At 45.4% G+C, this 27,245-nt stretch overlaps 1 protein-coding gene across 2 annotated transcripts in view; it reads left to right on the top strand.

The window, feature by feature from the left end:
* The window catches only part of Slc39a10 (solute carrier family 39 member 10), a 106,182-nt gene that overhangs the window by 12,225 nt on the left and 66,712 nt on the right, over positions 1-27,245 (top strand). The window contains exon 2 of one of the 2 annotated variants that reach the window (XM_057758625.1): positions 13,844-13,939. Coding sequence is in view for 1 of the 2 variants with exons in the window: in XM_057758623.1 (XP_057614606.1) it covers positions 20,166-20,184 (19 nt within the window). In the remaining variant the exon portion in view is untranslated. Of the gene's footprint in view, positions 1-13,843; positions 13,940-20,056; positions 20,185-27,245 lie in introns of those variants that run through there. The other variant, XM_057758623.1, reaches the window with a different exon arrangement.

Genomic DNA, 27,245 nt, shown 5'->3' with positions numbered 1-27,245 from the left:
CTCCTGTACAAGGTCATCCTCCTGTTCAAGGTCACCCTCCTGTACAAATGAAGTTAGAGGTTACTGTGGGCTTCCTGAAACATTGCCTCAAAAGCAAACAAACAGAGGTGTAGACTGACTGACTACCCGAGGGAAAGAGAGGAGCCAGCCGGAGAGGCGTGAGAGGTCCGGGGAGAGCAGGAGTGGAGACGGTAACAAGGGGAATGACGCACAGGTATGAAATGTTATTCTTTCGTATGCCAGTCTATAAATAGGGGAAAACAAGAGAAATCAAGGTTCAGCAACCTCCAGATTCCTGAATACGAATTAAAGCAAGTCACTGCTGAAAGATTTACATTTAGACTTCTCTACAGCAATTACAGGCTGCATCATAGATTAACGTGAGCATCTTCGCTTTATAGCAGATCTCATCACTTCTCTATTTTTGCGCAGTTTACAAGCTGAGAGTGTCTTTTAAACTTTTAACGCTTGAAAAAAAGAATAGGAGAGAATATTTTTTGACGTGTGGAAATGGCATAAAACATGAATTTCACCCTTACATAAAGTTCGACTGGAACACGACCACACTTGTTTACGCATACACTGTCTGAGACCACTTCTGGACAGTTGTTCACAGACCACCTGTCAAGCAAAACCCAAATATTTACCACTTGGGCCTTTGCAGAAAAGGCTAGCTTGTCCCTGATGTAAATCATGGTCTCTGCTCTTGCCAGAGAGCAACCTGAATCATCTAACAGTGTCATTAATCAAATTCTATTAGTACTAAGTTAAAAAGAGTGGTTTCAATAAAAGCTCATTGTCCTGACTCGTGGGACAGAGCGTGAAGAAGGTAAAATACACAGAAGAGAACAAGAGACACTAATTTCGTCGACAGAAAGCAAGAAGCTTTCCAGTGTAATTTCTTGTCGAGTTTCCTTTCTCACACAGGAAGCTAAAATGCCGCGTTCCCACCCAAGTGGAAACTATAAAGGCACCGCCGTTCAGTGATTCTTTTTCCAGAAGAGCTAATGGCCAGTGTATGAAAGTTCAGTGTCTAACCTTGTTTGTCAAACTGAAGTAGGACGTGCTGGAAAAGTACAAAGGAGGGGGACTTGCAGATGTATTGCCCGAGACTTTGTTATCTTTCATTAACTCCAGCAACCTCTTCTGGGCACAAGAGAGGCAGCTTTCTTTAGCCCAGGAAAGGAGTTCAGAATTCAGTCTATTTGTGATTCTCGTTTAACCTAGTTTCTGCCTCGTTGTTAAAGTCAGGGGACGATAGTATGCTTTCTAGGTGCTTGGAGCTGGTTCGTCTTAACAGACAACCAAATTTCCAGTTGTCGACAGCCTTATGAGGCTAGGGGGCATCTCAGGGCTCCTGCTGGTGTGAGTAGCAGCTCCTGTTCCCTCTGCACCGTAAATACTCTTGGGGCTACCCAAGGTTCTACATAACTGAGATCCCTTGGCTGCTGGCTAACTATTCACATCATGTTCAGTCCGGTAGAACACGAATCTATAAGGAAATATGAGTTCACTCTGGTGTATATTTCAAGTAAATCTTAGAACACATGCCACTATTAGCACCCTGAGCAACACACTCATGTTGAGATTGGTTTTTTGGGTTTGGGTTTGGTTTGGTTTGGTTTTTAAAGATAGTGCTTCTCTATGTAGGGGGCTGTCCTGGAATTTACTCTGTAGACCATAGATCATAAAGATTTGTCCACCTCTGCCTTCAAGGCTTGGGCAACCGCCGCCAGGCTCAGGTTGTGGTTTCTCCTGATTTGGTCTCTCTGCAGAGTGGTTATAAGCTGTATCTGGGCTCAGTAGGGGCTCTGGGAAATGGCTGTCTGTAGATAATTCAGAGTGCTTTTTATGAAATAGATTTTTGTCTTGCTGGATAGTGAAGGCCTGGGGGTCTTCTCTGACCAGATGTCCCTGTTACAGGAAGCTTGTTTATGCTTGCACACACCAGGTGGCTGCCATCAGACCTTTGGCCTGTTTATTTCTGCCAGGACAGCTAGTGCCCTGGGAGAAACCTCATTCAGGTATGTTGGTCAGGCGCCTACCTGTTGGAAGGCAACTCAACAATAATAAAGGTATCATGGGTTGCAGAGAGAAGAGAAAACTTGCTCTGTGTGTGTGTGGGGTAGGGGACGGCAAGGTCATCTGGGTCACTCACGTTACTATGTCAGAAGGAAGAGAAAGCAAGCCTTCAGTGGACCAGAGTTTTATGGGACCCAGGGCATTGTGGCAAGTTAACCCAAGGTCAGTGCCATCACCACCTGATTAGGAGAGGCCAGTGTGGCACACTGGCCCCATTCATATAAGGTGTGTGGAGGGGGGGTCAGTGGGAGAGTGCCCTAGACTATCTAACTGTCCCCCAGGGAGGTATTCACAGGAGGCCATTGTGCGCAGTAGATAGCTGGATCCAACGACCCTAGAAACTGGAAACTGTGCCATGGGCATCTTCAGTGTAGGAAAAAGCTAAGTCTGCATTCTAAATCGATACAAAGATATGATCAAATTATAAGGTTCAAGGTAAGAGGGTATATATAGCTCAGTGCCTGCCTAGCCTGCCAGAGGCTGAGGGTTCAAATCCCAGCACCGCATACACTGGGTGTAGACGCGCACACAATAACTTAGCAGTTGAGAGGCAGAATGGGGGCCTTAGACTATGTTACAGTTGGGACGCCTTAGCTGACAGCCTCAGCGTGGGTCTCACAGTGGTTCTGTGAGAGGAGACTCCAGAATGCTGAGTTCCCAGATACTTACAGCCCCACCTCTCCCACAGGGACTTTCCTTAGAGCTCATGGCCTGTGAACACGGTCGGCTGCGGTGTTCTCCCAGGCTCAGGCACCAGTAAGGGATTCCCTCAGACCCCTGTCTTATTCCTCATAGGCCATCAAAGCTACTCAGGAACCTCCCTCCCCAAACTGCTGGGAGAAAGCTTCTACTCCGCCACGATCAACATTTCCCTGCCTGCTCTGCAGCTTTTTCAAGGATTTGATTTCTCACTGGGATTGAAGCACATTCTCCAAAAGCCATGCCTTTTCCAGAAGCTTAGTCGGAAGCACTTACCATTCTGGTTACTTCCAGAATGCACACCATTTGGTATCAAGCATCCTAGCATGCACTACCTTCTCTTACACAGTTTCAAGGAACTGAAGAGACAGTCGTGGTCCAGTAGTGTGGACGCAAAGGGTGCTTGATATGCTAACTTCCTTACATCAGCTTGACCCAAGCTGAAGTCATCTGAGGGGGGACCCGCAATGGAGAAAAGGCCTCCACAACAGTGGTTCTCAGCCTCCCTAACGCTACGATCCTTTAACACCGTTCCTCATGTTGTGCTGACCCCCCCCACCATAAAATTATTTCATTACTGCTTCATAACTGTAATTTTGCTACTCTTATGAATTCTCGTGTAAACATCTACTATGTAGCTCCGTGGAAAGGTAGCTGACTCTTCCAGGGGGTCGTGACCCACAGGTTGAGAACCCCTGCTCCCTAAGCTCAGCCTATAGGCAAGCTGATAGGGAATTTTCTTAGTCAGTAGTTGATGCGGGTGGGCCCAGTCCATGGAGAGTGAAGTCACCCCTGAGTTGGTGGCCCTGGGTTTTATAAAAGCCCGGCTGAGCAAGCCATGATGAACAGCTCTTTTCCATGGCCTCTGCATCAGCTCCTGCCTCCAGGTTGTGTCCTCGTTTGAGTTTCTGCCTTGACTTTCCTCCACGGACTGTGATTTAGGATACCTAAGCCAAATAACCCTTTTTCTCTCCAAGTATCACAGCAATAGGAAACAAGCCTGTTGCTTTTCGGGGGAAACTACAAATTGTTCGGTCAATACGCTGGGCTTTTAGATTTCTTGGGTCTTAGTTTACAACGCTTCACGAGTGAGTAGTGTGCTGCAAGGCCTGTCAGCATCACTGCTGCCGGTCTCCAGGGAGTCTTCATTTCCCCTAGCGCCGAAGGTATAACTGCCGAGAGGAGGAAGGCGCTCTCAGCCTGAAGTGGAGCGTGGGGCGAAGGCACCTCGGCTGGTAGCCTGTTCTGAGGAAGCTGAGGAATCCGCTCTGAAAGTAAGGCTTGCTGCAAAAGCTGAGGTGTAATGAATGTCAGATCTTTCAATAGAGAATGCATGTAATATAAATCTGGATTTCTGGAAATAGCTTATACTGCCTGGCGGCCACAATCAGCATTCCAACTTTCCACAAAGCCTCATCCATCTGTCTGGAGGTTTTCCTCTGTTCGCGAGTCCTGATTTGGAGAAGAGACACCTCTTCTTCTTACTTTTTTTTACCGGTCTTTTCTGGCTTTTGAGCAATATACTTTATATTAACTGATAATTATTTTCACAGCTTTGAAACATTATTGTCACTCTATTTTTCTGCTTTGAGACAGGCTTCACCCCGGGTTGTGCAGGCTGGTCTGCTGCTCTGAGTTAAGGTGATCTCCTGCCTCAGCCCTCCTGATGCTGGGAGTACTGGTATTATGAGCCAGTGCCGCTGCTCCCTGCTTATTGGCAATACATAGATTTCTCATCACTTATGATCTGAATGTGAAATTTCCCGCCCAGGCTCCTATGTTGGAACACTTGGTCTCTCCAGACTGGTGCTGTTCTCGTGCGTTGCAGGAGTTTTGGGGAGGCGGAGCCTAGCTGAAGAAAGTTGGTCCTTAGGGGTCAAGCTTGAAGTTTAGAGTTTTACTCTTGCCCCTATGCTTCCAGTTCTGCTGAGGTAAGAGGTAGGCACCCCAGCGTGTACAAGCACAGCCCTGGAGTTCCCACTGCCCATCCTTCCCTGACGTGAGGGGCCTGCCTCCCCTCAAACTGTGTGCCAGAGTAAATCCTTCCCCCTTCAAGTGTCTCTCTCAGCTATTTGGTGGCAGTGGAGAGAGAAGAGAAGTGACTGACACAGAAATCTGGAAGAGCTAAGTGGGCACGATTCTTCCGCGAGGCTGACCACGGGGTGCCTTAGCCTTGGGAATCAGTTCGAGGGAAGAGGGAAGAGCGTGGAAGCCCTAGAATGTTGCAAGCCAAGCCTCTTGGGCCCTTTCCTCGTGCGTCTCTAGGGTCTCTAGGCACGGGCTCAAACCTCTGAAACAAAAGACAGATTTTCCAAATGAAAGCAAGCAACTTAGTACTACTTTTGTTAGTTGAGAGGCCTCTTAACGACGTGAACACCCAAAGAAACAGGGAGGTCCACTGTGTATTTCCAAGCCTAGGTTTTAGAAAGGGTGACAGGCCATAGAAAGTAAGAGGAAAGATTACGTTTAGATATAAATGCTTTGAGAGGAACTTAGCAAAGGCAGCTGCTTGGCATGGGGGCCTCAGGGACTTCCTAGGGCCACTTCATGGACGAAGAGCAAGCGGGAGGTCACAGACTTCCCTGCTTTTCCTAGTCTTCTCTCAATGTAAAGGTGCCATGTTTGGAAGTAAGTCTATCATCACCCCAAACCTCCTGGTTTTCTTCCCCTATGACCAAGGACGTGTTTGTTTGTTTTTTTTTTCTTTTCAAACCCTTATATGTCTATTTTTTTCCCCCTTTATTGTTTGTTTGCTGGAGACAGGGCCTCACTATGCTGTTTACACTGGTTTCAAACTTCTGATCTTCCTGCCTAAGGCTTCCTAGGCCCTGCGATTCCTGGAGTGGACCACGATGCTGGGCTATGCTACATACTCTCGAATGTTCCCTGTCCGTTGAAGGAAGCATAGGTCTTACTGCTTCTAGACAGGGCACTCTGTATATGCTACTTAGGTGTTGTCTTCTGGTACTATTGACAGCTTTTGTTTTTGTCAATGCCCATGGTTCCTTAGAAATGATGTTTGGATAAGTGATTGGGTGACTAGACACGTGATCTATAGCATGAGTATTTTTTAAAAGATTTATTTATTACGTATACAACATTCTGCCTCCATGTATGCCCGCGCACCACAAGAGGGCGCCAGATCTCATTACAGATGGTTATGAGCCACCATGTGGTTGCTGGGAATTGAACTCAGGACCTCTGGAAGAGCAGCCAGTGCTCTATTCCTCTGAGCCATCTCTCCAGCCCTAGCGTGAATATTATTACTGCTTTTATTCTTACCTAGAATTTTTCCCCCTCTCTACCTCCCCCTCCCCCATCCCTCACCAGCTCCTGGTGCTGATCTAGAGCGAACTCGGGTTCTGGCGCGGTCTCGCCCTTCCCAGGCTCAGAATACACTAAACATTGGGCTCGCTGGAGACTAATCTCAAATAGAGCCAGTCCAGACCAGTCTTGTCACCTTCTAGACAATTGCCACCAAGCGTCTAGGTAGAAGGCTGCCCCTGTTCTACGCTGATCACTAGTGTGCATAGTGTCTGGGGATCGCTGCCTCTCGAGGACGTGCTGCCCAAAAACACCCAGAGGAAAGGACACTAAGTGTGTTACAGGGCTGGGGCCGAGTGGTGTAGCATTCACCCAGCTTATACAAGGTCCTGGCTTCATGCCCAGCACTGAAGTGTGTGTGTGCGCACGCGTGTGCATGTGCAAATCCATCCCGAGCTCGAAACACAAGTATGACAAACCTGATTTTGCAGTGGATAGCTAAGGATGAGGAATGAAGGGGACTGGAGGAGACAGGGTGACAGCTGACTTTTTTTTTTTTTTTTTTTGCAGAAAGATATTCTTCACTTTTTTTTATTATTTTACTCTGTCTTTACAAGGCTTTCGGTTCTTTGCATAACTCTTTTTAAAAGAGGTATCAGTTGTGTTTGTGGCCCACAATAAAAATCACAGTGCCTGCTACAGAGACCGTCAGTCTTCCCAGAGTGCGCTCTCCGCGTTTTCCCGGAAAGTTATATTTCATGTTTATGTCTTCTTAAAATTCAGTCAAATCGATATTAATTTTATTTTGAGACTTTTACAACAGTCCTTGAAGGCGCTATGCGTACTCTGGCATGCTGGAAAGCCGGGGTTTCTGCACTGGCTCGTGATCAGTTCGAGGTTGGGAAACCTATTAAGCAGTTTCGTTGGTAGCTCTGCCTTGTGTAGGAGGGCTAGTCCGCTCTTAGTCAATACAGCTGAACTAATCCGCATCAAATTTGGGCACAGTCGGCCTTCAGGTCAGCTCTCTGTCATTTCGATTCTCTAAAAGACTAATGCCTTCCATTTCATTTCTTTTCTTTTTTTTTTTTCCTTTTTTAATTCCCTCCAAGAAAACCTTGATAGAAATCAAGTCTGGCCGGCTCCTCTGGTTCTTACGTTAAGCCTGACTACTATCTTTGCAATCATAGAGGCTTGCTTGCTAGTCTCTTTTCAATTAGGCAAGACATGTCTTAGCCTGAGAATTTATCTACATAATTCTAGGTTTTAATATGTACGAAAGCAAGCCAAGAGAATATTACTTGTGATTTTTTGTTGTTGTTGAAACTAACTTAATGCAATCTCTATAAAAACCTTCTCCCCACCTCCTGGAATTTTTAATTACATACTAGCCCAGGTATGCGAACATTAGCTTGACATTCCCTAGTTCTAGCTCATTTCTCCTTCTTTCCTTCTTCTGTTCCTCCCACACGTTACTAGAACTCCAAGGGAGCTCTTGGTACTTCGCTTTTGCCAACAGTAAAAATGACTCTGCTCTAGAGTGAGCAAGAATGGTCTCGAATCCACAAAACTACTCATACTGAGTACCCAAAAGGAGCCACAGTTTGGAGACAGCCCTGCCATACTGAGGCGCCTAGCTCCAGAGTCGCTGGGAAAGGAGCTGTGGGTGACTCATGTTTCCCTTCCCCTGGTGGGTGAGGGCTCATCGGCTGAACTCAGTGTGCAAGCCAGCACAGCCTGCCTCCCTTAGATACCAGGAGAGACGCAGATCTCCTGGTACAAAGGTGCAAGGCTGTAGTAATGAGTAATGGGTTCTGTCTGCCTCCTGATACAAGAATCCAATTATGTGCCCCTAAGGGGGCCTCCCTGAGTTCTTCACAGAAGCCTACCCTGGAAAACCGTGGACCCGGGTCTATGGGCTAGCCTGGGTCTATGGGCTAGCTCGGGTCTATCAGCTAGCCCGGGTCTATTTGCTAGTCCTCGCCAGCACCCTGCCAGGTGAACTCAGCTTCCTCCTTGGCTTTTTTCGAGTCCTGTGTCAGAACTCAGAGCCACAGTCCTGGTTCCAGGGTTCTTCTACATGAGGAAGTAGTCTGCCTGGGATACATGTTGGCAGATGTCACCTCTGGGCAGTGACAGCCATAGATAGGGAGTTACAGCTGAAGGTTGATTATCACAAGCTCAGCAGAGAGGCCATACATATGAAGAGAAAATCTTCCCTTTAGTGTCTTGGCTTAAATTTTTCTTTCAATAAGGTCTTTTCTAGACAGACAATCCCCTGGGACATTTTTCTTCATAGAGGAGATAATTATTGCACACAACAGTTATTATTTTTGAAAAGTTTCTGCACCCCATAAGCCTCTCCATCGATGTAATAATCCAAATCAGATCAAATCAAATCGAATTAGCAAAAGCCCAGGTTTAATGGATACAATGCTTCCAGATGGCTTTCCAGCCCCCAGAGAGGAGTCGGAAAGGAAGGCCAGAACACCTCGTGTCTGTTTTCTGGGGGGCAGTTTAAATACCCTGTGGGAGTGGTCTTGAGCGTCTCTGGAGGGGGGGGTCATTATTTGAAGGGCTTTCTGAGATGCAGCAGGGTTTGATGAGAGATGGGCGAGGGGTGGGGTGGGGCTTGGGATGAATCTTCCACCTGAACATTCCAGACTCTTTGGGTTTAGGGGCGTCAGGGGCTAAGGTTAAACTTCCACCTGAACTATTTTGTGTGAGATTGTTTTGTTTGAAGGTTTTTCTTTCTTTCTTTTCTTCTGTTTTAAATCTTTTTTTAATGGCTTGTTTGTTTTTGGTCTCTTGAGAAAGGGCCTCAACCTATAGCACCAGCTAGCTAGGAACTCACAGTATAGATCAGGCTGGCCCTGAATTTGCCATGATCCTCCTGCCCCTGCTTCTATTTTAAAAGCTGGGCTTACAGGCATGTACCCACCAGGCGTGATCTTATTTCGCATTAAAAGTTTCATGCTGTAGCCCAGGCTCATCTGGAGCTCACTATGTAACCTTGAACTTGTGAAAATCAGTCATTCTTCAACCTCCACAGCAGTGGGATTAGAGCTGTGAGTCACTGTGCCCGACTCTGGTTCTTACTGTCCGCTCAACTGTCTCTGTATGTGTTCACATGTCCATTCTCAACACACAGCCAGTCGCTGGCCACAGAAGCCACAGTTCTTGAGCCTTTGTTGAGCGAGGGAATTGTCGCGGCTCTACCTCGTCCCGCAAGGATGACGCGACCACCGGAGCTCTTCTCACTGCAGTTTTATTCAGGACCTTTTGACAATTGTAAAATCTCTCTCTCTCTCTCCTCCCTGGGCAAACCTCTCCCAGCCCTTAAGTAGGCCTGGGCCGCCAACCTCAGATTGCCAGGTAGGCACTGCCCATAGGTTCACGCATATGCAAGCAGCTGACAGTCATTGCGTGATAATAGCATAAGTCAGGCTTTAGCCATAGGAGTTGATTATCACAGAGAGCACTCGCTTTCGGGATTGCAGAGGGCGGGAGCCAGCACCATAAGGTGCGACTCCACGCAGCTCTCTACACATAGCCATCAGGTGTGACTCCACACGGCTCTCTACAGGGAATGTCTTTAAGTAACCTCTGACCGGATGGATGCAGGTGTCCTTGTTCTGGCGATAGTTTCCCTGACTTCCTGTGCTCCCTTTCTTTTCCTCATGCTGCTCCTTCCAGACAGCAGAGGCTGAGCAGATGAAGCTTCACTGTGATCAGCTGACATTCCTCAGAGAATGCCAGCCACTGTGCCATCTAACCCGCACATGTACCCATGACATAGGCATACATATCCTGTTTTATGTACAAAGAAACCTAGCCATGGAGAATACGGATGGATGTGAACTACGTAGTCAGTAAAAAATGTCAGTACCAAGACTTATCCCATGGCCCTTATGCGCCCCCCCCCAATGCACTATAAAATAAATCACTTTTCTTTGACCACACTGATGTAGGTAAGAGAGCAACAAGCAAATATTCCTTCTTGTTTGGCCTCTTAACCCAGTCAAGGCCTTCCATGTCTGTCTGTGCCCTAAACTAGTAAATCTCCCCTCCAGTGCCTCCCCTCCCACCACCTTCTTCTGACGAATTATAGACAGAGAGCTCCCTGCTCATGTTGAGTATGGTCCTAGGCAGGACACAGGCTGTGTTTCACACACACACACACACACCCTGCAAGGCACACCAGGATCTCTTCCCGCAATTCGCTGGAGAGCAGTGCTCTCTCTTCCAGGCTGGTGAACTTTTTGTTTGTACTTTAGATATTTAGCTGAAGAGAAGATGATTGATGTGGGATTATCTTCACTCTCCAATCTTAGCTGCTTCTAGAAATGTCAGCCTCCTTTGCCCTTTTGCCTCGTAACTGCTGGACAAGTAGCCGAGCACGCTGTTTGAGAATGTCAACCAACCCCAGGAAAAATTTAAAAAAAAGCAAAATATCAGATCCAATTATATTATATGACATACTCATTCACTAGGTAGAATATTATGATAGTTGCATAATGTTGGCAGAGGTTTTTGTCCCGCCCGGTCCCTCAGCCTGTGTTCAGTCCCAAAGAAACACGCAAAGGCCTATATTAATTATAAAATGGTTGGCCTATTAACTCAGGCTTCTTATTAGCTAACTCCTACGTCTAAAAATAGCCCACAATTCTTGTCTGTGTTAGCCATGTGACTTGGTAACTTTTATCAGTGAGGCAGTCACACCTTGCTTCCTCTGAATCTGGGTGACCACTGCAGACTGAGCCTTTCCTCTTCCCAGAATTCTCCTGTTCTGGTGGCTTGAAATTCCTCATAACAAGATCCAGATATAACCAGTCACTTTCCAGAGAGGCTGTTTTGGCTTGTGATGATTCCAGCGGGAGAGTCCTCAATGGTGGGGGAGGCTTGGCCACAGGCGGCTGAAGCTTCAGCCACAAACACCAGCAGAAAGAGCCAACAGGAAGTAGGGCGAGGCCATACATTCTCAAAACCCACCCTTAAGGAAGGACTTTTCCAATAAGGTGTTCTCAGGTCCCAAAGGAATCTGGTACAAGTGGCTAACTGTGGTGTCTATTAGCATATTAAAAGTGCATGCTTGACTTCTAGGCTTACTCAGTCAGAACCGAGGCTCCTCTTAGCGTGTCCCCCCCCCCCCCCCCCCGTCCGTCCCCCATCCTAAACTTCTCTGGTCCAAGGACTTCTTCCTTCCCCAGTTCCCTATTTCAACTAGGCTGCACTGTTCTGTCTCTGTCTCTGTCTCTCTCTCTGTCTCTCTCTCTCTCTGTCTCTGTCTCTCTCTCTCTCTCTCCTCGCTCTTGGCTTGGTCTTGGTCTTGTCTTCTTTGCCCTCCTGGCTCTCTTCTCTTTCTTCTTTTCCTCTCACTCTCTCCTTTCATGGCCCAGTTCAGTCTAGGCTTTTCCAGAAACCTCTGTGTTCTCCCTCATCCACAATAAAATCCCTTTTTTTTCAACCACACGCCATTTTCATTTTCATTCAGGTTTCACCTCCTAAGGGTCACAATACCCCAGCAGGGCCACCAGCTGGGAAACAAGTCTTCAAATACCTGAGCTTAGCCGGGCGGTGGTGGCGCACGCCTTTAATCCCAGCACTTGGGAGGCAGAGGCAGGCGGATCTCTGTGAGTGAACCAGCCTGGTCTACAAGAGCTAGTTCCAGGACAGGCTCCAAAACCACAGAGAAACCCTGGCCTGAAAAACCAAAAAAAAAAAAAAAAAAAAAAAAACAAACAAACAAAAAACAAATACCTGAGCTTATGCGAGGCTTTTCTCATTCAAACCACCACATTCCAGTCCCTGGCCACCCAGGGAGCTCGTGGACCTATTAGGACCTAAAATACATTTCGTTCAACCTCAAAAGTCCCAGTACCCTTTAACAGTTCCAATGAATCAAAAGTCCAAAGTCTTTTCTGAGATTCAGTTGCCTATCAACCCTTATAAAGTCAAAGAGCAAATGACAAACTTCCCAAGTGTCATGGACATACAGCCCTCGTCCAAAGAGAGCCAATGTGGGCATAGCGAAGTGATGCTAGACCCAAAGCAAGACCTAAATCCAGCAGAGTCAATACCCCATCCTGTAACTCCATGTCTAGTTTCAAGGGCTTGGATCACTCTGCCCCTGCAGCGCTACTGTCTGCTACACATGTCAGTGAGTGACAGGTTGATGACAGGGCCAAGTTTAGCTGCCTGGTCAGGCTGGACCCCGGCCCCTCTGACCACATTAGCAGCGGGGCTTTGGTTTGTAGAAACAATTGTTTTCGAGGAAGAAGCAACCCTTTAGGCTTTCTCTTTTCACAAGCTGGGCTGGGGCTCATCCAGAGGGCACCCTTTCCTTTGTTCCAGTGTTGACTAGGAATGTCCACCCTAACAGAGAGAGCTTCCTGGGAGTAACCTGAAGCTATGAACTCTCAACGCGCCCATCCCGCTGAAGTACTTCCTCCTGCAGGGCTCTCCCTCCGAAAGTTTCCATTACAATCCTTACATAGTGCCCCCAACTGGGAGCCAAGTGCTCAGATACCGGGGCCTGTGGGTGAATAGGCTTACTCTGTACACGGAAGTGCAGACATTTCTTTGGCCAACTACATAAGTGGAATTTCTGAATCATAATTGTTTCATTGTGTGTGTGTGTGTGTGTGTGTACGTGATCTCTACACTGTTTCCCATCATGGCTGGACTAATTCACATTCTCCTAATCAGTGCAGAAGAGTTTTCATTTTCCTATCTTTCCAAAGCTTGTTACTTCTCACCCTTTTGATAATAGGGTTTTCCTTCTACCTAGTTTGAGGTTTTCGCGTCTACAGTTTTAATTTACGGTTCCCTGGTGATTAAGGCTAAACAACACTTCTCACGTACACCTGTTCTAGTTGTTAATCTTGTTTGGAGGAACGTCTGTTGAAGTCTTCTACCTGTGCCTTGGGTTCTATCTTTCTTCTCAATCACTACAGTTAGAAGGTGATAGTTGTTATTGTTTTACCAAAGATTCTCCATGGACGATGGCCTGGAAAGAGGAGCCTACAATCCGTTCCACTGGTGTCGGTTTGGGGATTACTTCTCTTCCATCTCTTTCTATCATTCTTTCTTTTCAAAAAGAGGAAACTAATATATGGTCAAATCCTTGATTTTCAACTGTAAAACTGTGTTTTTACCCAACGGCACAAATCGTGCAACATATTATATTGGAAGTGAAAACATAATTCACTCTCTTGGAAAGTATAGAAAATCTGCAAGATTTTAAAAGGATAATTCACATTTCGGGGGGGAAAAGTTGGAGAAGGGCCACGTAGAGAAGAAGGAAAGCCAGAATGTAGGCATTTCTAGTTAATAACAATCAGGGCGCTGCACAGAGATGAGCCCAGAAGTCCTTGTTTTATTTATTTAATCACACCCTTTGCCTGGAACTTTTGGATACTAGTGCAGAAATAAAGGTATCTATGAAGTCAGCCTTGTAATTGCCAGAAAGTAACAATGAATGCCAACTTGGTCCCTGCTACCGTTGTAAGTCCTAAGGGGAAGATGAGCTCATGGGTGCGTGTATATATAGATCATTACTAGACCGAATTAAAATCCATTAAATATGGAAGTCGGATATAAAGCCCCAAGAATTAGCCGTCATAAAAAGAATAGTAAGAACGACCTGCAGGTTTAAAAATGAAGAGATCTTAAGATGCTTGCTGCCTGGCTAAGGCTACCAAGCATCCTTCAAGAGAAACTCCTTCTATAAAGCCCCGGCAACTGGCTGGCCTAAACTGGTGCGAATTGATGTGCAGGGAGTTGCTTTATTATTCCCTAGATCCAAGAGACTTCTGTACCTGATGCCTGAGCTGGGGTGAGCTGAAACAGAGGCAGAGTCGAGGGCATCCACTGAACACTGAAACCTTCTTTAACGGTAAGTTCTGCTTGTCTTTCATTTGTTCCAAATTGCTCCACAAACCCTGTGGCGTCAGTTAAGCAGTTGAATGATTTACTACTTTACTTTTGGGTAGTAATGTCTTTATTCCTAGGAATCTGTACAAGTGACAGAATGTTCCTGCCCTCCCTCACACACCCCAGGACTTTTCCAGTGGAGCAAACCTGGAGTGTGTGACTGACTGTATTGGCATTACCACATGGTAGGGACAAAGAGGAAAAATCTTCCTGACTTTCAAAGAGAAGTAGTGACCAATCCCGTGCAGAGACATTCGCGCAGAATCGGTTCTGACAAAGACACACGTCTGACGTGAGAATTGGAGGTCGGAAAAACTGAGACAATGGGAGCAGGAAGGACACCTGCGTGCAAAACGTATGACTTATAAACCACAATGCGGGCGAGGGACTGCATCCAGGGGTCTGTAGAACACTTGCCCGTTAAAGTGAAAAGTATTGCCTTCAAAAAGAAGACAACACTCATTCCTTGGGCCTTTGCACAGGGGTGAACTGTCAGCGTGTGTGCGGGCAAAGAACAGTGGGTGGCTTACCATGCAGAGGTAGGCATTGTTGAGCTCAACACCTACGCAGTTAGAATCATCATGAACCAAAGTAAGGAAGGCAAAATACTGAGAGCTGCACTAATGTGGTTTCTCTTCTCCTAACCTCGCCCCTGAACCTAGCCAGGAATTCTGTGGTTAGTGGTGACTAGCTGATTTACCCGCAGATGGATGCAGAGACACCAGCAATTCATTCCAGATGATTCTGAGGCAGAAATACAACCTGGAACTTGAAAAATCTGGACACTCCTATCTGAAAACCAAAACCTCTGCTCCCGCATGAAGATGCCTATTCTGTGATAGAACTTTCAATTCTGAATGGTCCCCGTCAGGCCAGTGCAGGATCTCAGTTATTATAACTGGTAGAGGAGGTTAGTGATGCACCTTGCCTTGGAATTCGGAATCACTTAGACAGCAGCAAAGCAAAGTGTGACTTGATGGAAAAGTAAAGAAAGTGAAATCAGAGTAGTTTTCTTCACGTATCAGGTGCCAGGAATTTAAATCTTGTTCAGGGCTTCTCTCCTGCATGAGAACTAAATGAGGTGATAGTTAACTCAGCGAGAAAGGTTTCCAGGATTTTCTTTTCCCCTGGAATTTGATGGTACAACAAACCGGTCATCAGAGTGCACTTTTACAAAGAGTCAGTGCTAATTGTAGGCTTCGTTCTGCGTAAGCAGATCGTGTGTTTGCATGTTGTTCTAGCTGATTCCATATTTTGAGTCAGTTGTCAGACTGAAAATTCCTATATTTGCAGCCAGCTTTCCCTCTGTTCTTTATAGAATAACAGGCTAGTAGCTAAGTTGCCCTAAAACTAATGCATTTGATGTCTAACTTTTAAAATGTCACTCATCTCCGGGTGGCAGGGCACACCTTTTTTTTTTTAATTTATTTATTATGTATACAATAATCTGTCTGTGTGTGTATGCCTGCAGGCCAGAAGAGGGCACCAGATCCCATTACAGATGGTTGTGAGCCACCATGTGGTTGCTGGGAATTGAACTCAGGACCTCTGGAAGAGCAGGCAGTGCTCTTAACCTCTGAGCCATCTCTCCAGCCCCGGTGGGGCACACCTTTAATTGCAGCACTGGGGATTTCAAGATCAGCCTGGGCTACAAAGTCAGTTCCAGGACAGCCAGGACTACACAGAGAAATCCTGTCACAGGAAGGAAGGAAGGAAGGAAGGAAGGAAGGAAGGAAGGAAGGAAGGAAGGAAGGAAGGAAGGAAGGAAGACCCTCATCATTTGTTATTTTAACCACGTGCTTTCTCGACTTTACTTTTTTAACTGTATTATATTAGGAGCGTAAATTTTGTTACTGTTGTTTTTGTTTTCTCTAGACAGGGTTTCTCTGTCCTGGAACTCTCTCTGTAGACCAGGCTGGCCTTGAACTCAGAGATTCACCTGCCTCTGCCTCCCAAGTGCTGGGATTGAAAGCATGCGCCTCCAGTGCCCGGCTAAGTGAGCAAATTTTATTTTCTACAGATGTTTGAATTAAAAACAGCAATGACGGTGACTTTTACATCAGCTTCTAGGAATTGTTATTTATGCACATATTTATACAGCCAACAGTCATCTCATGCTTGCCTCTTTCCCAGCATATACAGGAAAAGTCACCAGGCTTTGCCCTTGAGGAGATTGCCTTTCCTCCTTCAGACAAAAGTGCAGTCTAGCTTTGGGCATTGCGAATTAGAACTGTGTTGTTGTGTTGTTAGGGGTTTTGGTTTCTGACTTTTATTGTTTTCGCAACTGGGACAAGCGAGGCAGCCTTGGCTAGCCTAGAACTCCCTACGTAGACCAGGCTATTCTCCAACATCCAGAGAGCTACTTTTCTCTGCTTCTAAAGTGCTGAAACCTTAGGAATGCACCTCCATGCCCAGTGTGTTTCCCCAGTGTAGTGGTGAGGAAAATGGCATCACGGTCAGACAAACCTGAATTTGGTCCCTGTCTGCTTGCTGTTGGAACCGGGGTCTGCACCTAGCCCGAATCAGGCCACGCCCCTCTGTAGCTCTCTCTGGGACAGCTAAGCAGTCTGTGCTGTGCTTTGACAGCTCTTAATTTACCTTCTCCTCCACCCCCTCCATGCTCCTTGCCACATACTCTCTGCTGGACTAAATCACATGATGCAAAACCTCCTGCCACTTAAAGGATGCAAAACCTCCTGCCGCATCTAAACGGTTCTCATTCTCAAATGTCTCACATTCCCTTTGTTCCAGGACTTGGTCCCAGACACCTTGGGGAGGTTGCTCTCTGAATATGCTCCTTTGTCCTCTCCAGGCCTTAAAGGGAACCGCCTCCTTCACTTTCAGGACCCATCAGGATTAGCTCTCCATATATTGTTGCTGTCCACAGTTCACCATCCCTCCTAAAACAAGGCCTTGAGGTCCTTTTCAGTACAATGGACTTCACCTACCTCTGCAGCTCATCTCTGATTACACACACTTAGTGCCGCCCCGGAAACCTGGAGTTTCCCCCTGGAAAACGAAGATGCTAAGCTTCCAAAGACTTGTTAAGGGTCAGATGCGTGCAGTGTAGATAGACCCTAAATTGCTGCATCTCCTCACCCACAGACATTATTTAAATGAAAAGCTCGGGTTAGGATAGCACACAGTTGTCTTTTTGATGACATTGATTTTGATGCGTTGATTTTGATGACATTTCCAAGTTACTTTCATAAGCAGTCAGGATGAAAGTGGTTTGAATTTCAGGAGTTGAATATGGAAGAGATCTTATCAGAAACCCAGGCCCAAGCAAGAATGGCAGACCAGGAAGCTCTGGAGCAAGGCTCAGTCAGTCCTGTCAGATACTTTGTATTAGTGATGGTACAAAGACAGTCCAGGAGGGAGGGTGGAAAAGAGAGATGGAAAGCTAAAGGAGCTAAGACAGGAATTCTCCGGGCGTGGTGGTCCAGGCTCAGAATCCGTGCCCCGGAGACTGGAGCGGGCAGATCTCCCTGTACAATCTTTACTCTTTCATAGAAACTGTGGTAATGGATGAGAGGCTTATAAGCAATCATTCCATCCGGCTCCTCCTTAGTTGTATTACTTTGGTATCAAAATTTAAATGAAGACAAAAATTTACCGTTGACCCCAACTGTAAAGATTTTTTTTTTTTTTTTTTTTTTTGGTTTTTCGAGACAGGGTTTCTCTGTGGCTTTGGAGCCTGTCCTGGAACTAGCTCTGTAGACCAGGCTGGTCTCGAACTCACAGAGATCCGCCTGCCTCTGCCTCCCGAGTGCTGGGATTAAAGGCGTGCGCCACCATCGCCTGGCTCTGTAAAGATATTATGAAAGGGAGTTGGGAGGAGAAATTACAACTCCTAATCCCGGTTTTATAAAGACTCCGCCTTAAGAGTCAGTGGCTAAGAAGGTAGTTCCTGCAGGATTCCAGACTGCACCCCACTGTGGAGATCCTGCTGAGCTTCCCACACTGTCTGGTCAGAGAGTTACATTGTGTCTCTCTCAGAAGAGGGCAAACCACAGCACCAAGTGTAAGGGCCAGGCTGAGGTTGGAGACTTTCCCTAAAAGGCTTTTTTCTGTTTGGCATTTATTTGCTTGTTTGATTTGGTTGTTGATATGAGGAGGCTGAGACTCAGAAGTCCAGCGAGGCAAGGGAACACATCTTGACACCCTGAGGCGGCTGAGTGCCATATTTCCGACTCTGGGGTTTGGATCCATTCTTCTACTTCCTCTAAAATTCTTAGACATTTCCTGCCAATTTTTTTCTTCCTCAAATACATAAAGTCCCTAGGCACTGAGGTCTGCTTCCTTGAGTTCTAGAACCTGCCACATTAATAAACTAAGTATCTAGACATCAATGATCCTTTTCCAGTTTACAAATGTAAACCATCTGGAAAAGAAAGGAATTAAGATAATCAATAATGATAGTTAGCAAATTTTTTGCTTGGTGGTTAATTTTTATTGTAGACACTTAAATGTCTTCTATCACCATCACCAAAATTAAGAATGGTCTTTTTACTGTGTATTTATGTGGGGAAATGCTAACTTATTCGTCACTGTATTCTTGCTCACTTAGTTGTGAAGGAAGTACATGTTTCTTGAAACACCATTCCTTGCTGGGTATTAGAATCAGAATAAAATAATTTTCAATTATGTTTCTGTTATGTGAAGTTTGAAAGGCTTCATAATGAAGTCACAGAACCTCAGGAATCAGTCCTCTAAGCCAGATGTGGAAACAGACACATCTGGCAGGCTGAGGCAGGAGGATGGTAAATTTGAGGCCAGCCAGTGTGTGTTACTGAAATCCTATCTCAATAAGTAAGTGAGCAGAAGCTGATGAAGGTTTTCTCCATCTTGTAGGTTGTCTTCACTATGCCAATTATTTCCTGTTTGGTGAGCAGGAAGAAGCTTTCGCAATTAATAAAATCGCTTTGGTAGAGTAGAGTGAACTGCAAATCCTACGGAAACACTGTAAACCGAATCTGAACCTCAGCTGGTTTTTTGTTTGTTTGTTTTTGTTTGTTTTAAAGTAATGGTTAATATTTTTCAAAAAGGAGAGCTGGGTTGGGAAGGAGGCTCAGTGGGTGAAATGCTCGCTGGGCACGGATGAGGACATGAGTTCAAATCCCCAGCCCCCTCCTAAAAAAGACTGCACGATATAACACACCTATAACCCTAGTGCTGGAAGGAAGAGACCGGCAGATCTCATAAGGATCCCTGGAGCTGGCGATCAAGTCTATTGAGCTGGGGGAAACTTGGTTCAAACAGTCTAGTGCCAGAAAGGGAGGACTCGAGATGCGCTGACCTCTGATCTTCATAAATTCAGGCACTGGCACGAGCAAAAACAACAACAACAAAACACACACATGCGTGTGCACACACATCTATACACGGTGCTTCTTGGTCTCCAGGTTTTAACAGTCATAGGTAGATGTTTGCCTGGGACTCACCGCCAGGCTCATACACAATGATGATTGTTTTTAAAGATTAAGGGTTAATGGGTAAGACTCTTTACCTCGTTACTTGTTTACCTGTGTTCTAGAAACACCCTGCTTTAAAGCAGACTGGAGACTGTACAGGTAAAAGTTGAGAGAGAAAGATAAATATTTGTGCTGAAGGGAGGTGGTCAGAAGACGGCAAATACAGAATATGACAGAAAAGGCGGGAAGTCAGTCGTGTTCCTCAGAGGGACTGGATTCACTCAACTTCATTTTCCTGACACACCAACAGCTCCATGGGGGGGGGGAGGCGGGAGTCTCCGTTTTGCCCAAACCAAACTTCCAAACTAGCCTGCATGCATTCCTCAAAATGTGCTCTCATTATACTGATGGGAAAGAGCCCCCTGTCTGTTTCAGGCTCCACAATGAAGATAGAAGCTGAGGTCCTATTTTAAAACAAAGAAAAAGCAACCCCCTACCTGGAGCAGGTTTTGAATTCCTAAGGTAGTATTTAGCGTGCTCAGGGTTTTCATTCAACATTTCCAATTGGCTCAGTGCTCGGCCAAGGGAAAACCTGTTGCCACAGCTCCTTTAAGGACTGGCTTTCCAAACAACTCCAGATAGCACACATTCCTTTGGGGGGAGGCAGAGCTCAGCAGCTAGCCTTCCCCATTCATTCCGAGAAGGGGGAAGAGACTGAACTTACCTCCCTACAGGTGAAGTTAAGCAGGTCCCCTACGTGGATTGCTTTATTTTATGAATCGAGGTTCTGATGGTAAGGTCCCTAAGCCATGATCTCTCCCCGGCACCCTCCGCTCCTCCTCCTCCCCCAACCCCACACCTCCTGAGCTCACGGCTGGGAAAATGTTTCTGTTCAGGGATGCCGTTCTTTCCCCTCAATCGTAGCGAAGCCTCTTTTCTTTTGAGCTCCCAGAAGACTGCTGCTTCCTTTATTTGTAAGTGTGTGTGTGCCTTGCCTGTCTAATGTAGTCATTGCTTCCTTTCTTTTCTTGTTCCTTGTGCTTCAGCACTTCTGAAAAATGTGAGCTTTGTATCAAAACAGAGGAAATGCATACTTTATAAAAAACCATGAAGGACAAATAAGGCTGGTTCCCATGGTTATATGTTTGGTGTTTAAAATTCTGACAGTGCGTACAAATTTCTTTATAAAAGCTACCGAGCAACTTGGTACAGAAGCTCATTTTCTGAGGTTATTTTACTTGTGTCCTTCCAGATTACGTACATAAATACTCAGTTTGCTTTAGACACAGGCATGCGCATTGTAGTGAAATAGAAACTGAACAGAGTAAAGCTTTTGAATGTTGTCTTTCTAATTAGTCGGTTATATCTAGCTACCATCCTGATTGAATATATTTCAGCAGAGCTATGTATAAACATTACCTCATATAAGAACTGAACTTGAAGACTAACAAGACTGGGGTATATAGCACGAGGGACATCACCTCCTGAATAGTTTCCCAGCGCCACACACCTACACACACATGCACACAAGCACTTGCACACACACACGCACATGCACACACACGTGCACATACGCACAAATACACACACACAGGTCTTAAAAGGATTCTAGGTAGAACCAAAAGTACTTGTTGGTGTTTGTTATTCCTTGAGAGCAGAGGCCTAGGGTTAAGTTTTTAACTGTTGCTAAACTCTTTAACAATGGAGAGAGAGACCAGTGGTGTGTGCCATGTGTGTGCCTCTCTCTTCCTGAGGTGCTGGAGTTCAGTGGTCCTTAGTACTCCCAGACAAAGCTACTAATGTGTCCAGTCTCTCGCACTGGAAGGGACTACCCTGAGTCACCCACATTTTTATCTCCTGAGATCATGCATTCTATGAATAATGACATTGATTTCCAGGAAGTTGGCTGGCTAGGGGTACAGATAAAGTCCCTGACCACAGAAGAGGACTTGGGATTACATCTGATTCATAGGAGGGGTTTGATGAGTATTTGCAGGGTGAAGGTCTTCAGCCATTAGCTTTACACCAAATATGTCCCCAACTAGATCACGGGAGGGGGAGGGGATTGTTTGTATTGCAATGACTTTATATTGACAAATTCAGCCGGCTGAGTTTTACACTAGCATTCTGAGCTTTCCAGCCTTGTTTCAACATATCCTTTGAATTTTGCTTTGAGGAAATCACAGAGTCGAGTTGCCCGCACCCACCCTACCCACTGCAGTGAGAGCAGTACCGCTTGCTGAGCTCTGTCTTGGAGTATTTGTTACTAAGACTGCTGCCGCTGCCAAGGAAACCCTTGAGTAGATATGAGAAAAATCCACGTTGCTTCCTGCCTGAAGATAATCTAAGCCCAACACACTCGACCCATTCATCATTCCCTCTCCGACCGTGGTCACGTTTTGACGGCTTGCAGCCGGTTTCAGCTCTGGACTGTTATGGAAACAGTTAGAGCAGTTTACGGTCCCAGGGTTGTGTTCCCCATGGAAACGCTGGACAGATGCACTGGGCAATGAATGTTCTGTCCCGGACAGGATAAAATCTCCCAGATCAGGCTCAAAAAAAAAAACAAAAAACCCTAGACCACTTTTTATCACCCCTCCCCCACTCGGTCCATCCATTCCCACATATCCCTTGTCTAACCCTTATAGTCTTGTGATAATCTGATCCTAGGGCCTTCATCCCCCTTGAGAGAACCACACTAGCCTTTCAAGACCGATTTTGAAATATCACTGCTTATTTTCAGATACATAATATATTTTTACAACTCTCCTGGGACTGAGGATGCAGCCCAGTTAGTTGGTAGAGTGCCTGCCTAGTATGCCAAAGCCCTGGGTTCAACACCCAGCACCGAATTAAGCGGGCATGATGACACAAACTTGAAATCACAGGCCTCAAAGCTGGAGGGTCAGTAGTATAAGGTCATCCTCAGTTCCGTGGCAAGTGGAGACCAGCCTTCTACTTGAGATCTTATCTCCAAGAGGGAAAAAAAGAGAAAGTTCTAGCAGCCACCTTGCCCTGACTCCTACACAGCTTAATTTACCACCCCTTAGGCAATGGCCACGTTGTAATCATGTGTTTTTAACCTCACCCTCCCTGGTGGAGGCAGAGATGGTGTCATCTCTTTTATCTTCTCCAGGCTTCAACGCATTGCCCCCCACCATGTCCTGAGTAGGCATTTGTATATTCAACAGAGATTCCGTGAAAACATCATGTCCATTCCCTGGACCAATCAGGTCAGGCCCTGGTGAGAGTTAGCGAATCAGCCACTTTCCCCGCCAGTTCTTAGCAGCCTCCTCATCTATGGAGAGCAACCATTCAAGGGGTGCTGCCAAATAGCTCTGAGATTTCGCAGAGACAGGGAGGCATCTGAACTTTTCTAGACCGGAAGAATCTTTTTAAGGTTGCAGAGGCAGTTGGGTGAGGCAGGAGAATGATGATCTATGGCAACCCCCTTGTTAGGAAGTGACATGGTTTTGTGTGGCAGAGGGACATGTGACCCAGCTTATTCAAGACAATTCAGGAGCAAAGATGTTTCAGAGTACCTAGGAAAGGAGAAACAACATTGATAATCGGAAAATGATATGTCCCCAGGCTGATCAGCATATGGTAAACCATGCTGTTTCCTTACACAATGACTGAAAAGGGAAGGCTCAAATTCTTAAGAGGCTACAGACTCCAGATGTATGGTCTTGGCATTTGGAATTCTCAATAGAACGAGGTGTCTCGTTACAGTTCAAAAATTATGAATGACCCTAAAGATTGAACATTATATTCAGTGTATTATAATCCCTGAGAACATAAAAATAAATGGATTTTAAGTTTTTCAGGAGTGAGATATTTGCATGACAGTTTAAAGAATGTAAGGGTTTGGGGGATTAACTCAGTGGCAGAGTTTAAGAATGCCTGCATCAGCCACTACTCCTGAAGAAGAAAGGGAAAGATTAAAAGTTAGAAATTATTTCTTACTGAAAAACCTGCTTCTTATAACAATCTTCCGTCTGTCTGGGTCTCCAGACAGGTGACCGAGTTTAGCAGTTTTGTATACCTTAGCATGTGAAAACTAATGCATGCTAACTACTCTGTTCTTTTTCATTTCACATAACTCCTTTGAGTGTGTGCACGCATGTATGTGAATGTGTGCGTGTGTGGTCAGTACAGGGCCTTCTATCTTCCACATAAACGTTCTGCTCCCCAGTGGGGTGTGCAACAGTCTTTCCTTTCGTTTTCATTTTCTCTTCAAGTGAGATCTCCCTAACTGCCTAGGCTGACCCGGAACTCACTTGGTATACTTGGGCCGTCTTGAACGTGGCATCCTTTTGCCAAAGCCTTCTGAGTGGTTGGGATTGCAGTTCTGTATTGTCTAACCCCTCAAACATGTCCGCTCACCTAACTAGTCGTACTGCATTCCTTCTCATTTAATTAGGAAGTGATCTTATTTTTTTAATAGGGGGGAAATGTATTTCCAAACTGCTTCATGTCGTTTGTTACATGTTATATGTAACGTTAGATGCTATACCCTGGTTCAGGTGACTCCAGTGTTCTGCTTTCCCTATCAGTGTCAGTAAATACTCCTGCACTTGGGACGTTTTCTGCATTTGGAAATTGATCAGTATGATAACTTTCCAGGAGGGGAATTGCCGGGTCTTAAGGATATGCTCTGTAACTTTGAGTGATATTGCTAAATTGCCTTCTACTTGTATCGTATGGTTTAGTAAATCTCCAGAAACGCATAACCCCCTACACACAACTTCTGTGGTATGCTTTGAATGTCCTTTAGGTTCGACAGGTTAAAAGGGTATCTTCCAATGTCTTAATTGGGTCTCTTTTATTACGAGCAAAGGTGACAGCTTTTGTTGTGTTTAAGGGACAATTATATTTTTAATGAGAACTACTGTCTGCATTCATTTTCTTTGCCCAGTTTTTAAAAAATGGAGCTAAGTTGTTTTTCTAGCAGATTGAAATAGAGTCGAGTTTTAAGCCATTAAATAAGGAAGCAGAGCCCAAGAGGAATACTGTGGCAAGGTTCACTTTGAATAGTGGGCCGTGGTCATACAAGCTCTTCCTACTGGGGAGCTGTCAGGTTATTTGATGTAAGCTGCTAAGAATTCTCCTTTCTTTTCTACATTTTCTTATAATATGTGGAAGGCTTTGTTAATTTGTTGACTTGTCCACTCAGCTTTGCTTTTTACAGAAGATGTCTTAATTAATATTATTGAAAGGCCCTAGGAAATGCAGGACCCCATGTTCGTTCCTTAGCTCTGTGCATTATTTAAAAAATAAAAAAAGAGAGAAGAGAAAAATTCCAAACAAAACTAGCAATTCACGATATTTATGTTGGTCTTTTCTACCATACTTTCAGGGTTTTGCACCGTTGCTACACAGCCCTTCAACACTGGAAATTAGTTTACAGTCTACTATAACTTAACATCGCACCATTGGGCTTCGCGGGCTCTCGTCCTTCACTCGCGTTTGATACACGGATAAAGCTTAGGTCTGTTTTGTGGGGTGGGGGGGGATGTTCACCTCCTATCAAAACAGCAATGTTTGAAGTTTTTTTCAAGTTAACAGACCACAAAGGGGGAAAAGCAAGCCTTGAAAATAAAAGACAGGCCCGTGGGAAATGGTCTCGAACTCCCGAAGCAGGTGCAGAGTCAGGGAAATGTGGATTTGAGATGGCAGCAAGATCAGCATCACACAGGTGCTGTCCTCACTTCCTGTTCTTAGCAGACGCAGGCGTTTTCTCGTGACACCTGGCAGTGTATGGTTGCAGGCAGCCATTTCCAATAACCAATAGCGTCACGTCCACAACGCTTGGGAAAAGATTTGGTTGGGAAAAACCGGTAGGACATGGGGTTGAAAGGAAGGGGTGTCCGGGTCTTAAACACGCATTGAATTTTTCTCTTTAAAGTAGAAAATGGCAAAATAAGGGATGTGCGTAGAGAAAGGGGAGGGTCATGACGCATCGAAGAGAAGAAATTGAAGCTATATGGCCTTCCGAATCAGAGGGACACGAAACAGGATGTGTCTGGATCAAGCCCATTGGAACTTGGCAACCGATCAGTTAAAAATTGCTTAGAGAGATGATAATATTAAAAATCATTGACACCTCTACTTTGGTGTGTAGTGCTGTGGGGACCCAGACAGAGAACGTGAGAAGGTAAACACATTTGAGGATGGAGACGCAGTAATAGCAGGTGGGGTTTGGTTTTACATCTCAGATGTCAATACAGTGTTTGGACACCTTTGGACTGCTGGCTTGGGTCAATACTGTGAATATTGGAATTTAAAGAGAAATTCGATTGATTAGATTTGTGAATTCCCAGTGTAAAGGTTCCCTGCCTCAGAGATGATCAAAAGCGATGAACTTGCATGAGGGAGGAGGATGGAGACAGAGAAGGAGGGAAGGGGAGGAGGAAGGGGGAGTTGGCATAACAACACAACGCCATAGGAAGCCTAGAGGGCGGGAACCATAACACATGCTGGCAGCGTCTTGTATTCAGAGTTGGACTTCAGAACTTCAGACATTAAAATCCTGGAGAGTATTCAAAGTGTAACAGAGATAATTAAAGGGTTAGGAAAAAATACTGAGATATGAACAGTTGCTTGAGTTAACTTGAAGGAAAGAACAAATGCTGTCTTCACTCAAAACACATAGATGAGCACCATGGATTCCTGTCTCCAGCGGTCAATGGAAGAGAAGAAGGGATTCTGTTGGAAACTAAGATTTGTGAGATAATGAAACTTTCAGGGATGGAGGTTAAATATCAGAGCTGGATTTGGTGGCTTAAGTTGTCTATAGGTTGTGAAAACTTTTTTCGAGACAGGGTTTCTCTGTGGTTTTGGAGCCTGTCCTGGAACTAGCTCTTGTAGACCAGGCTGACCTCAAACTCACAGAGATCGGCCTGCCTCTGCCTCCCAAGTGCTGGGATTAAAGGCATGCGCCATTTATCTTGGTGTGGAGAGCTACCTAGAAAACATGGTGAACAGCACTCTGTATTTACAGACTGAGGGTTCTGATCCTTCCAGAAATTTCACACCACAAATCTTGACTAAGTAGATGCCAGGAGACATCACCTATCACTTCTAGAAGGTCGCAAGAGGGTTCCTTCAAGAACCAGGTCTTGTGTGTGTGTGTGTGTGTGTGTGTGTGTGTATGGTCTTAAGGCCTGAGAATGTAGGGCTTTTCTCATGCTATGCATGTGGTTTCCCCTGGTCTATTCTACCCAGTAATGAACGCACCAGGCCAATATTAGGTATCACTGCCTTTCAGGTATATATGTACGTATGCTCACCTTATTTGAAGCCTGGTTCTTGCCATACTCCCTGCTCCCTGGGCCCCTTGCCTGATTGCTCTTGTTTCCCTAGCTCTGCTTTCACAGAAACTGGTGTAGCTTACTGGAGAATCCCTGCTCTGAAATTAAGCAAATTCAAGACTGTTGCTTATACATTTTAAAAATAGCACATGGATTGTTTGTCGCTTTTTAATTTGTACCAATTTTATTGGGAATGAAATTACTCACCGACGGCCATTGTCTGCTGAATCTCTGCTGCCATGGTAAGGCAGCATAATGCTCAACATGGGTGCTTGGCAGGGATTTGTGGAATAGACAGTGATCTATTATATTTGCTCAGACAACATTAAAATATGCATAGTTTAAGTAGTTTATGTATGCACATGCTACGACACTATGTATTCATAAGTAGATAATAATAGAAAATAACTTGGAAAAGAGACCATTACAAGAGTATATTTTTAAGGGCACAGTTTAGAATTGGAAATTATTACTGTGTCTACTGTGATGTCTTTTGTTTCTTTGACTGTGATATTTGGTGGAGTTTCCTTGGTGCTGAATT

The sequence above is a fragment of the Chionomys nivalis genome, chromosome 26 (assembly GCF_950005125.1).
Source record: "Chionomys nivalis chromosome 26, mChiNiv1.1, whole genome shotgun sequence".
Classification (NCBI taxonomy): domain Eukaryota; kingdom Metazoa; phylum Chordata; class Mammalia; order Rodentia; family Cricetidae; genus Chionomys; species Chionomys nivalis.
This window is presented reverse-complemented; position numbering and strand designations above follow the sequence as displayed.